This window comes from Ictalurus furcatus, chromosome 16 (assembly GCF_023375685.1).
Source record: "Ictalurus furcatus strain D&B chromosome 16, Billie_1.0, whole genome shotgun sequence".
NCBI classification, from domain to species: domain Eukaryota; kingdom Metazoa; phylum Chordata; class Actinopteri; order Siluriformes; family Ictaluridae; genus Ictalurus; species Ictalurus furcatus.
In genome coordinates, this window is record NC_071270.1 from 8242709 (window position 1) to 8256926 (window position 14218).

The 14218-nt window shown below is 38.5% G+C and overlaps 1 protein-coding gene across 2 annotated transcripts in view; it reads right to left on the reverse strand.

The window, feature by feature from the left end:
• Window positions 1-2872: 2872 nt before the first annotated feature.
• Window positions 2873-14218, reverse strand: part of zdhhc20a (zinc finger DHHC-type palmitoyltransferase 20a) — a 51726-nt gene continuing 40380 nt past the window's right edge. The window contains exons 10-13 of one of the 2 annotated variants that reach the window (XM_053645728.1): window positions 8352-8438; window positions 6662-6768; window positions 5776-5823; window positions 2873-5274 (exon numbers count right to left, since the gene is read on the reverse strand). In XM_053645728.1, the coding sequence (XP_053501703.1) occupies window positions 5780-5823; window positions 6662-6768; window positions 8352-8438 (238 nt within the window). In that variant the 3' untranslated portion in view covers window positions 2873-5274; window positions 5776-5779. Of the gene's footprint in view, window positions 5336-5775; window positions 5824-6661; window positions 6769-8351; window positions 8439-14218 lie in introns of both variants that reach the window. The other variant, XM_053645727.1, reaches the window with a different exon arrangement.

Sequence of the window (14218 nt, forward strand, 5' to 3'; positions counted from 1 at the left end):
CTTCAGAGATGGTTTTGTAACCTTTTCCAGCTTGATGAGCATCAACTCTTTTTCTGAGGTCCTCAGAAATCTCCTTTGTTAATGCCATGATTCACTTCCACAAACATGTGTTGTGAAGATCAGACTTTGATAGATTCCTGTTCTTTAAGTAAAATAGGGAGCTTCCTCACACCTGACTGTCATCCCATTGAAAACACCTGATTCTAATTCCACCTCCAAATTAAACTGCTAATCCTATAGGTTCACATACTTTTGCCACTCATAAATATGTGACCTTGGATATTTTTCCTCAATAAATAAAGGACCAAGTACAATATTTTTGTCTAATTTGTTTAATTGTGTTCTCTATATCTATGTTTAGGACTTGTGTGACTTGTGTTTAAGGTCATATTTATGCAGATATATAGAAAATTCTAAAGGGTTCACAAAATTTCAAGCACCACAATATCTCTGCAAATTGGCATACAATGTTTCTATAAACTTCTGAATTCTTGGGCTTGCAAGCCCAAGCCATGTCACTACCTCCACCATGCCTGAACAATAAGCTTGTCTGTTTTTGATCATGAGAAGCTAATTTCTTCCTCCACACTTTGCACTTTCCATCACATTGGTAGAAGTTCATCTTTGTTAATCTGGCCTTCCAATTCTTACTGCTGATGAGTGATTTGTATCTTGTGGTAAGGCCTCAATATTTCTGCGCTCTTAGTCTTCTTCAAATTGTGGATCGTGATACCTTCACCTCTGCCCTGTGAAGGTTGCTGGTGATGTCACCATCTGTTTGTCTGTTTTTTTTCACTGCTCTCACAAAGTTTCTGTCATCAGCTGCTGCTGTTTTCCTTGGCGGACCTGTTTGATGTCTGGTTGTTTCTGTCTTTTTCAGGACATTCCAAATAGTTGTATTGGCTATGCCCAAAGCTTGTGCAATGGCTCTGATTTTCCATCTTTTCTCAGCTTCAAAATGGCTTGCTTTTCTCCTATAGGCAGCTCTCTGGCTGGTCTTCATGTTGGTTCATCCTTTTTAAACAACAATTGTAGACTTCAATGGTGAAACCCAGGGCTCAAACCAAGATTACAGGTGCATCTCAAAAAACGTGAATATCGTGGAAAGGTTCATTTTTCCCCATAATTTAATTTTTAAAAAATGGAACTTTCATATATTCTAGATTCATTACAAATAAAGTGAAATATTTCAAGCCTTTTCTTGTTTTAATCTTAATGATTACAGCTTACAGTTCATGGAAATAAAAAATCCAGTATCTCAAAACACTAGAACAAAGAATTCATAATACAGAAATATCGCAGTGTCGCATTCCTATTGGCAAGCCACTCCTGAACCAAAGACAATGTCAGAAGAGTCTTATCTGGACTAAGCAAAAAAAAAAAAAAAAAAAGAACTGGACCATTGCTCAGTGGTCCAAAGTCCTCTTTTCAGATGAAAGTAAATTTTGCAATTCATTTGGAAATCAGGGTCCCAGAGTCTAGAGGAAGAGTGGAGAGGAACAGAATCCAAGTTGCTTGAAGTCCAGTGTGAAGTTTCCACAGTCAGTGATGCCATCAGTGGTGCCGTGTAAACTGCTGGTGTTGGTCCACTGTGTTTTCTCATGTCAAGAGTCAATCACCAGGAGATTTTAGAGCACTTCATGCTTCCATCTGCTGACAAGCTTTATGGAGATGCTGATTTCCTTTTCCAGCAGGACTTGGCAGCTGCCCACAGTGCCAAAACTACTAGTAACTGGTTGGCCAGCCAACTTGCCTGATGTGAACCCCATAGAGAATCTATAAGAGACACCAGACCCAACAATACAGACCAGCTGCTATCAAAGCAACCTGGGCTTCCATATCACCTCAGCAGTGCCACAGGCTGCTTGCCTCCATGCCACGCCATATTGATGCAGTAATTTGTGCAAAAGGAGCCCTGACCAAGTATTGAGTGCATAAATTAACATACTTTTCAGGAGGTCGACATTTCTGTATTATAAATTCTTTATTCTAATATTTTGAGATACTGGATTTCTTGATATTTCACTTTGTGAAATGAATCTAGACAAGTTCCACTTTTTGAATTAAATGACAGAAAAAAAAACAAACTTTTCCATCCTTTTTTTTTTTTTTTTTTTTTTACACATGCACCTGTAAACAATCTAACAGGGCACACCTGGGCAACAAGAAACACCTGTCAGTAACATGTTCCAGTATTTTCTGATCACTTGAAAAATGGCTGGGTTCAAAAAAAATGTGTCATGCACCAAGCCTTCAATCTTATCCCCAAAGAGCCTAAAAATAGGAGGCACACTTGATAGTTGTTTGGAGACAAAGAAGAACTGATTAAACAGGTATAATCAGGTGTGGCTCCTGCTTGGTTAGAATGAAAGCCTGCAGCCACACGGGGCTCTGTGAATATTGAAGACTCTGACTAAGTTGTTTAACATATCTGGATGTAAATATCATGAAATGAAAGCTGAAATTCCGCTCTATTGTCTCATTCATCTCACCCAAATGTCTTTGGTGTATAGCCAAAATAAAACAAGTAGCGTTAAAATAAAGTGTTATTAGCAACAGTTGGAATTCTTATGGACAAAATGTAACTGAAGCAATTTTTTTTTTCTATTTTACTTTTATAAATTCTCTTGAATATTTAGGAAGTCTTAAGAAGTCACCCATAGTTTCAGTGAAACAGGGAGTATAAATGAAGTGACACAGAGGCCAAACTTCCTTAGTCATTCATCAACATGTGGAAAATTAGAGAACATGCAAATGAAATGAGACAAAAGTGTGTTAACCTTCATAAATCAGGCAATGGCTATAAACTATACACTTAAGAATACCTATATCCTGTTAGGGCAATAATAAAAAAGCTTGGAACAACCAGATCTGTAATGACCCTACTTGGAAGATGACACAAATGTATTTTCCTTTACAAACAGTCCACACAAAAACAGTTCAGTGACCACAAAATCATGTCCTTGTCCTGACCTAAAGCCTACTGAAAACATGTGTGGTGAGCTAAAGAAAAGAATTTACAATACAGGAGCTAGGACCCTGAAGGATCTGGAGAGATTCTGTACTAAGGCATCATCTCAGAGTTCTTGCTTTCTAATCTCCAAGCATTATAGGAGAACACTCACATGTTATGTTGGTAAAAGGAGGTTACACAAAGTACTACATGTAGGGGTGACATCTGGTTTTGTTACACAAAGACATTATTTAAACCCTTTTTTATCCATCTTTACCAAAGGTTGATATAATTGTAGAGCTGTCTATATTTCCCACTCAGAGCTCAGACAAACAAGTTGAGGACAACATGCATTTCGGAGATGATAGAGCTGGTACAATTGGTACTACCATGCTATGTTTGAAGTCACTCAAGCCACTCATTAGGCCCACTGCAATTGAATTCTAAATGAAACTAGAAATACTGTATGATTTGGTGTATATGTAACTGGTGTGGGTTTAACTACAACCCCAATTCCGAAAAGGTTGGGACAGTATGGAAAATGCTAATAAAAACAAAGAGGAGTGATTTGTAAATGTACTTTGACTTGTATTTGAACAAAAAAATTTTTTTTTATAAAGCCAAAGTATTTGATGTTTTACCTAATCAACTGCATAGTTTTTTGAAGGTAAGTTTATTTTGAAATTGATGCATGCAATACGTTCCAAAAAAGTTGGGACGGGGCAATTTAGGACTAATAGCAATGTGACAAGTTGAAATAAGGTGGTGATGTGAAACAACTGAGGCAATTATCTAATCATAGTATATAAGGAGCCTCCAAAAAAGGCCTAGTCCTTAAAGAGCAAGGATGGGTCGAGACTCGCCATCAGCAAATAATCAAACACTTTGAGAACAACATTCCCCAAAGACAAATTGGTAGAATTTTGGGCATTTCACCTTCTACAGTGCACAATATAATTAAAAGATTCAAGGAATCCGGTCAAATCTTGGTACATAAAGGGCAAGGACGAAAACCACTTCTGAATGCGCATGATCTCCGGGCCCTCAGGTATCACTGTCTTAAAAACCGTCATGAGTCTGTAATGGCTATCCTGACATGGAATACTTTGGTAAACCTTTGTCAGTCAACACCATTAGCTGCTGCATCCACAGATGCAAGTGAAGGCTTTACTATGCAAAGCCATACATCAACACTGTCCAGAAGTGCCTCCAACCTCTCTGGACTTGGTCTCATCTGAGATGGACAGTAGAACAGTGGAAACGTGTTTTGTGGTCCGACGAGTCAACATTTCAAATAGATTTTGGACAAAACAGCCAATGCGTTCTCCAGGCCAAAGCGGAAAAGGACCTTCCAAACTGTTACCAGCGTCAGGTGCAAAAGCCAGCGTCTGTCATGGTATGGATAAGTTGCACATCTCTGAGGGCACCATTAATGCAGAAAGATGTGTACACATTTTGGAGCAACATATGCTGCCATCCAGAGCAGGACAAAGCCAAACCATATTCTGCCCAGATTACAAGTGCATGATTGCATAAGCAGAGAGTGTGGGTGCTAGCATGGCCTGCCTGCAGTCCTGACCTGTCTCCGATTGAGAATGTGTGGCGCATTATGAAGCGCAAAATAAGGCAACGAAGGCCCCATACAGTTGCGCAGCTGAAGAAATGCATAATGGATGTATGGGGGAAAATTCCACTTGCTCAACTTAACCAACTGGTGTCTTCAGTTCCCAAAAGCTTAATAAGTGTTATTAAAAGAAAAGGTGATGTTACACAGTGGTAAACAGTCGACTGTCCCAACTTTTTTGGAGTGTGTTGCAGTCTTCAGATTTGAAATGAGTGTACATTTTCAAAAATAAATTAAATTCACAAAGTAAAACATCAAATAATGTGTTAATGTGTTTTCAATATAGTACAGCGTGAATTGAATTTTCAAATGTCCAAAACAGTTTCAAAAACTGTCCCAACTTTTTTTGGAATTGGGGTGTAATACTCTAGTTTTATAAACATCTGCAATCTATTTTTTAATCCTGCAAAATAATACCAGAGGTGAAAGTACTATAGCTGTATCCAACCGAAAAAAATAAATAAAGTCACAATAAAAATGCAAAGCATCAGCCCAAATAGTAGGTGTAACATGTAATAAAATTGGAGTATTTAGTCAAAGCTCCTGTTAGTACAGTGAAAAATTTGGTGATGATCACGTGTGATGTGAAGTTCAGAGTATGTGGGTTTTTCATGTGGGTTCACTGTTTACCAGTTGCACACGGGAGGAAGCTGCAGCTTAAGGAAGGTTTTTGGCTCTGTAATCTGTTGAATGAAGTCTTTAAAAGAGGAGTGCAACATTCCCATGAGATCAGAATAATCATGTCTCATCCTGAGGTACTATGGAAAAAGCTAAAGATTAGCAGGTTCCATCACCATTATAAACATCAAAAGAATGATACCTAAAAAGAATGATACAATCTAGAATGGTCCTAGTAATGCATTATTTCCTTGGCTACACATTCAGTACACAGGCACTAATATCAAATTTGTTTTGTATCTGGATTATTTCTTTAAGCATATGCTGAAATCACATACAAAGGGAATCACAACAAAACAGAAAAGATCATATTACACACTAACACTTGTGATTGTAGTTGTAAGTACTAAAAAAATTCACCAAATCATTATAGAATCACTATAAACCAGATGATATACCTGCAACAAGCGTCAGTGTGTGCCAAGGACACAGCCAGCAGTTTGCTTATGAAAATGACTGTACTAATGGCATGTGCCTAACACTGGATGTATGAAATATCCAATGTCTTTAGCTGGTTTACCTGGTTAGGACTCCCTCTTGGTGGAAACCGTGACTGTTAGACCATTATCTGCAGCACAAGGACGAGTATGTAAGAGGTCACTCATCTTTTAATCACATTGTTTTACTTTTAAGAAACACACACTAGTGTAACAGAACTACAGTTGAGGCCAAAAGTTTACATACACCTAGGCTAAAGATATTCAATCTCAGTTTTTCACAGCTTCACACATTTCATGTTACCATATATTCCTTTTGGAAAGTCAGTTAGGGCATCTATTTTTTTCATCAGAGATCATTTTAAAATAATCAATTACAAATAGATGTTTTTGAGCTTTTATTTACTATATCAGTGGGTATAGTATAAATTTTGCACACAATTTGTTAGTATTTGGTGGCAGTGCCATTTATTTGCTTAACTTGGGTTAAACACTTGAGGTAGCCTTCCACAAGCTTCTCATAATACTGTACTTTGCCAGAATTTGTGCCTATTCCTCCTGACAGAATGGGTGTAACTCAGGCAGGTTTGTGGGCCTCCTCAATCAGACATGCTTTTTCAATTCAGTCTACAAATTTTCTGTGAGATTCAGGTCAAGGCTTAAAAGTATTAAAAAATTGAAGTCTTGTAGCAGCTACAAGAGGCCCTCACTGCAGGAAGTACTGTAGAATTACCACTGTTCATGGTCACAGCTACTTTGTTATTAAGTTCATTTATTTATTATCGGAATTTATATAATTACGATTTTTTTAGTCCAGTTATTAGTGTTGCATTTCTTTTTTCCCCATCAATATAAAACAGTGGGTATGGCAGAACCACTTTCTGAACATTCTGCACTGTTAGCAATTCTCATTCTTTTTACAATCAATTTTACACAATTTTAAGTAAGTATATAAGTAAAAACCCCAACCAGTGTTTGTAGTACTGTAGTCTTGCTCATCCAAGGAGACATTACGGTTTAGGAGATGATTCTGTGACTCGCTGAGAGGTCTGCTGTTTAGCTGTCCATCCACAGCACTGTAATTTACACATAATTAATCAACAAACAGTACCCTACAATCCACAGTGGATCTTTTTTCCTTGATAAATATTTTCTCAATAAGGAAATGGTGCTTCCAAAAATTACTGGAACGGCAAGGCGAACTCTTGTTTTTGCTATAAACTGAAGACAGTTGGATATGAGATCAAAAGATGAATGAACTATAGGTCTGAATATCAGCTTTCACTTCCTGATATTTACACCTAGATGTATTAAAAAACTTGAAACTTGGCAACCTTGGCAGACCACTCAATTTTTCCTATAAATTATAGGAAGAGTCATAAAATAAATTAAAGTAAATAACGCTTAATATTTGGTTCTATATCCTTTGCTTCCAAAAGCATCAAACTAGCAACCCACTGACTTTCACTGTTGCATTCTTGTTTTGTGATGCTGTTTAAGGCTTTTAATGCAGCTTCTTTCAGTCCTTTGCTGTGTTGGCAGTGAGTTTTAGGTCATTGTCTTGCTGCGTCTTGATGAAGTTTCTCCCAATAAGATTGGATCCATTTCTCTGTAAATTGGCAGACAATGTTTCTCTAGACTTCTGAATGCATTCTTCTTATGAAAATACCTTCAGTGTGCTTGACCGATGAGCTTGTAAGTTTTGGCTCATGAGCAGACTCACTCTTTCTCCACATTTTGGACTTTATATCAATTTGGTAGAGGTCAATATTGGTTACATAACTTTATTGGCTCATTTCTGTATTTCTTTGTGAACTTCATTCTGGTCTTCCAATTTTTACTGCTGATGAGTGGTTTGCATCTCAAAGTCTTCTTCGAATGGTGGATTGTGATAACTTCACACTTGCCCTGTGGAGCTTGTTGATGTCACTGACTGTTTTTGAGTTTTTCTTCACAGTTCTCACAGTGTTTGTCAACAACTGCTGTTGTTTACCCTGGCCGACTTGTTCAACATTTGGTTGTCAGTACACCATTTGTTTCTTACTTTTTCAAGCCATTCCAAATTGTTGTCTTGGCTATGACTGTATTGGCTTGAAAAAAGAGGGAAAATATGAGTCATGGCACAAGCATCAATTTGATGCTTGTGCCATGACTCATATTTTTCCCTCTTTTTTTCAGCTTCAAAATGGCTTGATTTTCTCCCATTTCTCTGGTTTTCTTCATGTTCATTTATACATTGTAGCAACAAATGCAGTTTCACATGTGAAACCCATCACTCAAACCAAGTGGAGGCATTCAGATCTATTAGTTGTTTGGAACAATCAATCTAACAGGGCACACATGGGCAATAAGAAAGACCTACCAGTCACATGTTCCAATATTTTTGATAAATTGAAAAAATGGGTAGGCTCAAACTAAAGATTAAACAAAAAGCTGTTTAACACATCTAGATATAAATAGCAGGAAATGAAAGCTGAGATACTGATTTAATGTCTCAAATTCATCTTTAGATCTCAAAGCAAAATGTCTTCAGTGTATAACAAAACAAGAATTTGCCTTGCCCTTCCAATACTTTCAGAGGTGACTGTACATGCATAATAGTCAAATTAATTATAAACATTTATATAACACTGAATAAAAGTAAAGCATGAGAGATTACCATTTTGTGTTGGTCTGGTGGTCTACAATGCCCTGTTCAGCATCACTGTTGAATAATCGAGCAGGAAAAGTACAACCATCTCCCAAGCTCAATAAAAACAGAGACAGCAAAGTTTACTGAAATGCAAACTATGTATGACCCATGCATTTTAAATGCAATTTGCTGATAACTAAAATAGGATGTTACTTCAAATACAGGTCATGAACACAATAATTCTCATATCCTACAAGTAATATAGACAGACTCTTCCTTTAAAACACACAGGTTTCAAACTGTGAAATGAGAATGGTCTAATATATGGCGGTTCTTAATTCACACACACAGACACACACAAGAAAAAAAAAAAACCAAAGAAGGTAATTTCAGCTATTGAACTTTTTTTTTCTCCCCCCACCCCCACCGGCTTAAAAAAAACAACAAATAAATAACCCTCTCTGATGTTGCAGCAAAATCAGATGGCAGCTTGAAACCTTCATTCTCAAAACACTGAAATATAAGGGTTTCAATGTGACGTGGATGACGTGTTAAAAGGAAATTCCAGGATAAAACTAGAATTTAATATTATTTGTGATTGTATATAGTATTCTGTTCTGCTGTTGCAGCAATCAGTAAATTTCAGGGGTCTCAGTACCGCGACATAAAAAGGGCATTTCTGGAGGTGCGTCGAAGACGCCCCCTTACAAAAAACAGTAGAGGTCACCAAACATGCGCAGAATACTTTTTTTGCACGGGCATTCCCGTGATCAGCGATATAAGATGAAAGACAAAACAGTCATATTGGCAACTATTTTTTCTAATTTTCTTTATCCTGTAAAGGCTGAATTAACTGGTTCTTCAAACTGCCAACTCTGCTTTTTCTGTGAAAATAAAGTTGAGTATCAAAACGTGGATAATTGAGTTTGTTTTGTTTTTATAATGGGGCAAACAGCAGTGAAAACAATACGGAGGTTAAAAAGGACGAAGATTTCACTGCAGATTTTTAGTCTTGCATGTTAAGACATGATAGAAATGATGTAAAGTCAGTAAGACTTAAAGCTTATTTAAGTGAAACAAGCATCTCATAACAATAGCATTTTTCAAACATGAAACCCCTGCAATCACAGACAGATATCTGAAGATATAGCAGTATGTATGGAAAGGGTATTTGGCACGAAATCCCTGCAATCATGGACAGGTATCTGAAGTTATAGCAGTATGAATGTAAAAATATTATTTGGGCATGAAACCCCTGTGATCATGGACAGATATCTGAAGATTTAGCAGTATGAATGTAAAACCCCTGTGATCACAGACAGACTACTATCTGCAGCAAATGGCTTTTCTTCCCAAACTGAAAATAAGTGCCTGTCACCCTGTTGCATGGGACTGCACTGCTTCCAATTCTCAGTTTAGCAAAATTCATAATTTTATTACGTCTTTTCTGTTTTCACCAGAACGCTACAATACTCAGAATGCAATACATAATTAAATATTGGGAGTCCCTACCATAATCTACAAATCAGGACCTCAGAGTGAGATACCTGATTCTGACATCTCACATGACATCATTCTAGAAAATACTGTAGTATAAATATAGCGGGAGTTATGTAAAAATAGAGACACTTAAGTGATTTTTAAACGCATGACATTTTTTCCCTAAAATGCCACGTTGTGCATACTATAGAACTAGATATGTTTCCAAACCAACAGAAGATGAATGTGTTTACGGGAAGTTTAGAACTATGATTCTGGTTCGAGTTGTTTTGTCATTTCAAAATGTAATGAACCAGCAATAAAATTGGCATGCTAACTAAAGAATATAACAGGCTTGGCTTGCTAGTTAACGGACATGGATAATTTATATAGTTTTAACAAACCTACAGTGCCCTCCATAGGCACCCTTGGGAAATATGAGTAAAGAAGGCTGTGAAAAATTGTCTTTATTGTTTAACCTTTTGATGTTTTGTTAAAAAAAACAAACAAAAAAAACACAAAAATCCTCTACTCTCATGGATATCAAACAATTGCAAACAAAACCGGTTTATCAAAAAATAAAAAATAATTAAATACATGTGTGCCACAATTATTGGCACCCTTTTAGTCAATACTTTGTGGTACCTCCCTTTGCCAAGACAACAGCTCCGAGTCTTCTCCTATATGCCCGATGAGGTTGGAGAATACATGGCAAGGGATCTGCAACCATTCCTCCATACAGAATCTCTCCAGATCCTTCAAATTTTGAGGTCCATGCTGGTGGACTCTCCTCTTCAGTTCACCCCACAGGTTTTCCATGGGTTTCAAGTCAAGGTACTGGGATGGTACCTCATACGGTCAGTAAACCATTTTTGTGTTGATTTTGATGTATGTTTTGGATCATTGTCCTGCTGGAAGATCGGCGAATGATGCCCTGTATCCTAACAAAATGTCCAGGTTCCCTGGCAGAAAAACAGACCCAAACAGAGCCACCACCATATTTAACCGTGGGCATGAGGTACTTTTCCATATGGCTACCTCTGTCTGTGTCAAAAACACCTCTGGTGTTTATTGCCAAAAAACTATATTTTGGTTTCATCTGACCATAGAACCCAATCCCATTTGAAGTTCCAGTAGTGTCTGGCAAAGTGAAGATGCTTGAGTTTGTTTTTGGATGAGAGTAGAGGCTTTTTACTTTAAACCCTTCCAAACAACTTGTGGTGATGTAGGTGACTTTGGATTGTAGTTTTGGAGACTTTTTGACCACAAAATGCAAATAACTTCTGCAATACTCTAGCTGTGATCCTTGGAGACTTTTTGGCCACTCGAGCCATCGTCTTCATAGTGCATTGAGACAATATAGAAACGCGTCCTCTTCCAGGTCGATTCATAATATTTCTGGTTGACTGGAACTTCTTAATTATTGCCCTGAAGGTGGAAAGGAGCATTTTCAATGCATTTGCTATATTTTTATAGCCACTTCCCATTTTGTGAAGCTCAACAACCTTTTGCCGCACATCACAGCCATGTTTCTTGGTCTTACCCATCGTTATGAATGAATAAGGGAATTTGGCCTGTGTGTTACCTCATATTTATACCCCTGTGAAACAGGAAGTCATGGTTGAACAATTTCCTGTTCCTAATCACCCAAGTGTACTAAAAAAAAATGTAAAATATCGATGGGAATATACTTCAAATATATTTTTCTCATATGAAATAAGGGTGCCAATAATTGTGGCACCCGTATATTTAACAAAGATTTTTTTTTGTTGATGAACCTGTGTCGTGTTTCCAATTGTTTGATATCCACAAGAGCAGAGTATTTTTGTGAATTTTTCTTAACAAAAGATTAAAAGGTTAAAGAATTTTTCACAGCCTTCTTTGCTCATATTTACCAAGGGTGCCAATATTAGTGGATGTCACTGTACGTAGCTCTACATCAATCACATTCTTACTAAGGAGTTGGGCATTTGGTGATCTAAGTCACTGGTTCTCAACTTGTGGTCCATGTCCACCGGTGCTATATACAGTGCCCCTGATTGAAATAAGGATGTCACGAGAACCGATACTTCGGTACAGGGTCGGTACCAACATTCTTAAAATGTGACGGTACTTGTTTTTCTGCACTAGCGTTGGAACCGTTTCTAATGGAGGTACCGGGGTTGCAATTCTTCCGGACCTGATGGGGGTAGCAAATACGTGCAAGTGTTTTAGTCAGTCCACAAGTGGTGAAGAAGAAGAAGAACGCCTACAAGCACACGGGAAAAACTACAGAAGATTAGCTTAGCTTAATAAATTTGGCTCTGCCCCAACTCGTTGAGAGGAAAAGAGAGGAAAGCTAGTATCGGTTTCCGGTGTGCAACCGATGTTATAGTTCATTTCATACAAAGCGAGGAAACACCTGGAATTTGGCGAAACACCTGAAAAACAGTCTTTTATTATGCTTGTTTGAGGCAGCTGGCATTATTGCCGTGAAACCAGCTAACATTATGCTCCATGTAATGTTAGCGATAGCCTGTTATTTGTTAACGATGCTAACATATTGCAATGTTATAAACTACCTTCTAATGGGTCACCATGCATTGCCATTCAGTCCGTGTCCTGTCAGCTACATGTAGCCTAATGTCACTAATAATTATTCAAATGTTCATGCTTTTAATAAAATCTTTTTGGCCTGCCACCATATCAGTGAATTTAAACTAATGCTTGCATTCAGAGTATAAGGTGTGTGTGTGTGTGTATAGGTGTGCACCTCCACTCATTGTCAGACAGTGTTTGATAACTATAATACCCCCCCTCTCCCTCTCCCTGCCAGTATCAGCCAGAGGAGGATGTCCTCCAGGTGAGTTTTTAATAAAATTTTTTATTTATTTTATTTTTATACCACACCATGGTATCGACTTTGGTATCGAGTATAGTGTACTTTTGGTAGTATCGGCACCGACTACTAGATTTTTGGTATTGTGACATCCCTAGATTGAACGATTGAAACGCAAAAAATTATGGAAAATGAAAAAAGAAATATTATATATATATATATATATATACATACACACACACATATACACACACACAAACACACACACACACAGTATCTCACAAAAGTGAGTACACCCCTCACATTTTTGTAAATATTTGATTACATCTTTTCATGTGACAACACTGAAGAAATGACACTTTGCTACAATGTAAAGTAGTGAGTGTACAGCTTGTATAGCAGTGTACATTTGCTGTCCCCTCAAAATAACTCAACACATAGCCATTAATGTCTAAACTGCTGGCAACAAAAGTGTGTACACCCCTAAGTGAAAATGTCCAAATTGGGCCCAATTAGCCATTTTCCCTCCCGGTGTCATGTGACTTGTTAGTGTTACAAGGTCTCAGGTGTGAATGGGGAGCAGGTGTGTTAAATTTGGTGTCATCGCTCTCACACTCCCTCATACTGGTCACTGGAAGTTCAACATGGCACCTCATGGCAAAGAACTCTCTGAGGATCTGAAAAAAAGAATTGTTGCTCTACATAAAGATGGCCTAGGCTATAAGAAGATTGCCAAGACCCTGACACTGAGCTGCAGCACGGTGGCCAAGACCATACAGCGGTTTAACAGGACAGGTTCCACTCAGAAAAGGCCTCGCCATGGTCGACCAAAGAAGTTGAGTGCACGTACTCAGCGTCATATCCAGAGGTTGTGTTTGGGAAATAGACGTATGAGTGCTGCCAGCATTGCTGCAGAGGTTGAAGGGGTGGGGGGTCAGCCTGTCAGTGCTCAGACCATACGCCGCACACTGCATCAAATTGGTCTGCATGGCTGTCGTCCCAGAAGGAAGCCTCTTCTAAAGATGATGCACAAGAAAGCCCAAAAACAGTTTGCTGAAGACAAGCAGACTAAGGACATGGATTACTGGAACCATGTCCTGTGTTCTGATAAACTAAGATAAACTTATTTGGTTCAGATGGTGTCAAGCGTGTGTGGCGGCAACCAGGTGAGGAGTACAAAGACAAGTGTGTCTTGCCTGCAGTCAAGCATGGTGGTGGGAGTGTCATGGTCTGGGGCTGCATGAGTGCTGCCAGCACTGCGGAGCTACAGTTCATTGAGGGAACCATGAATGCCAACATGTACTGTGACATACTGAAGCAGAGCATGATCCACTCCCTTCAGAGACTGGGCCGCAGGGCAGTATTCCAGCATGATAACGACCCCAAACACACCTCCAAGACAACCACTGCCTTGCTAAAGAAGCTGAGGGTGAAGGTGATGGACTGACCAAGCATGCATCTGTGGGGCATCCTCAAACGGAAGCTGGAGGAGCACAAGGTCTCTAACATTCACCAGCCCCGTGATGTCGTCATGGAGGAGTGGAAGAGGACTCCAGTGGCAACCTGTGAAGCTCTGGTGAACTCCATGCCCAAGAGG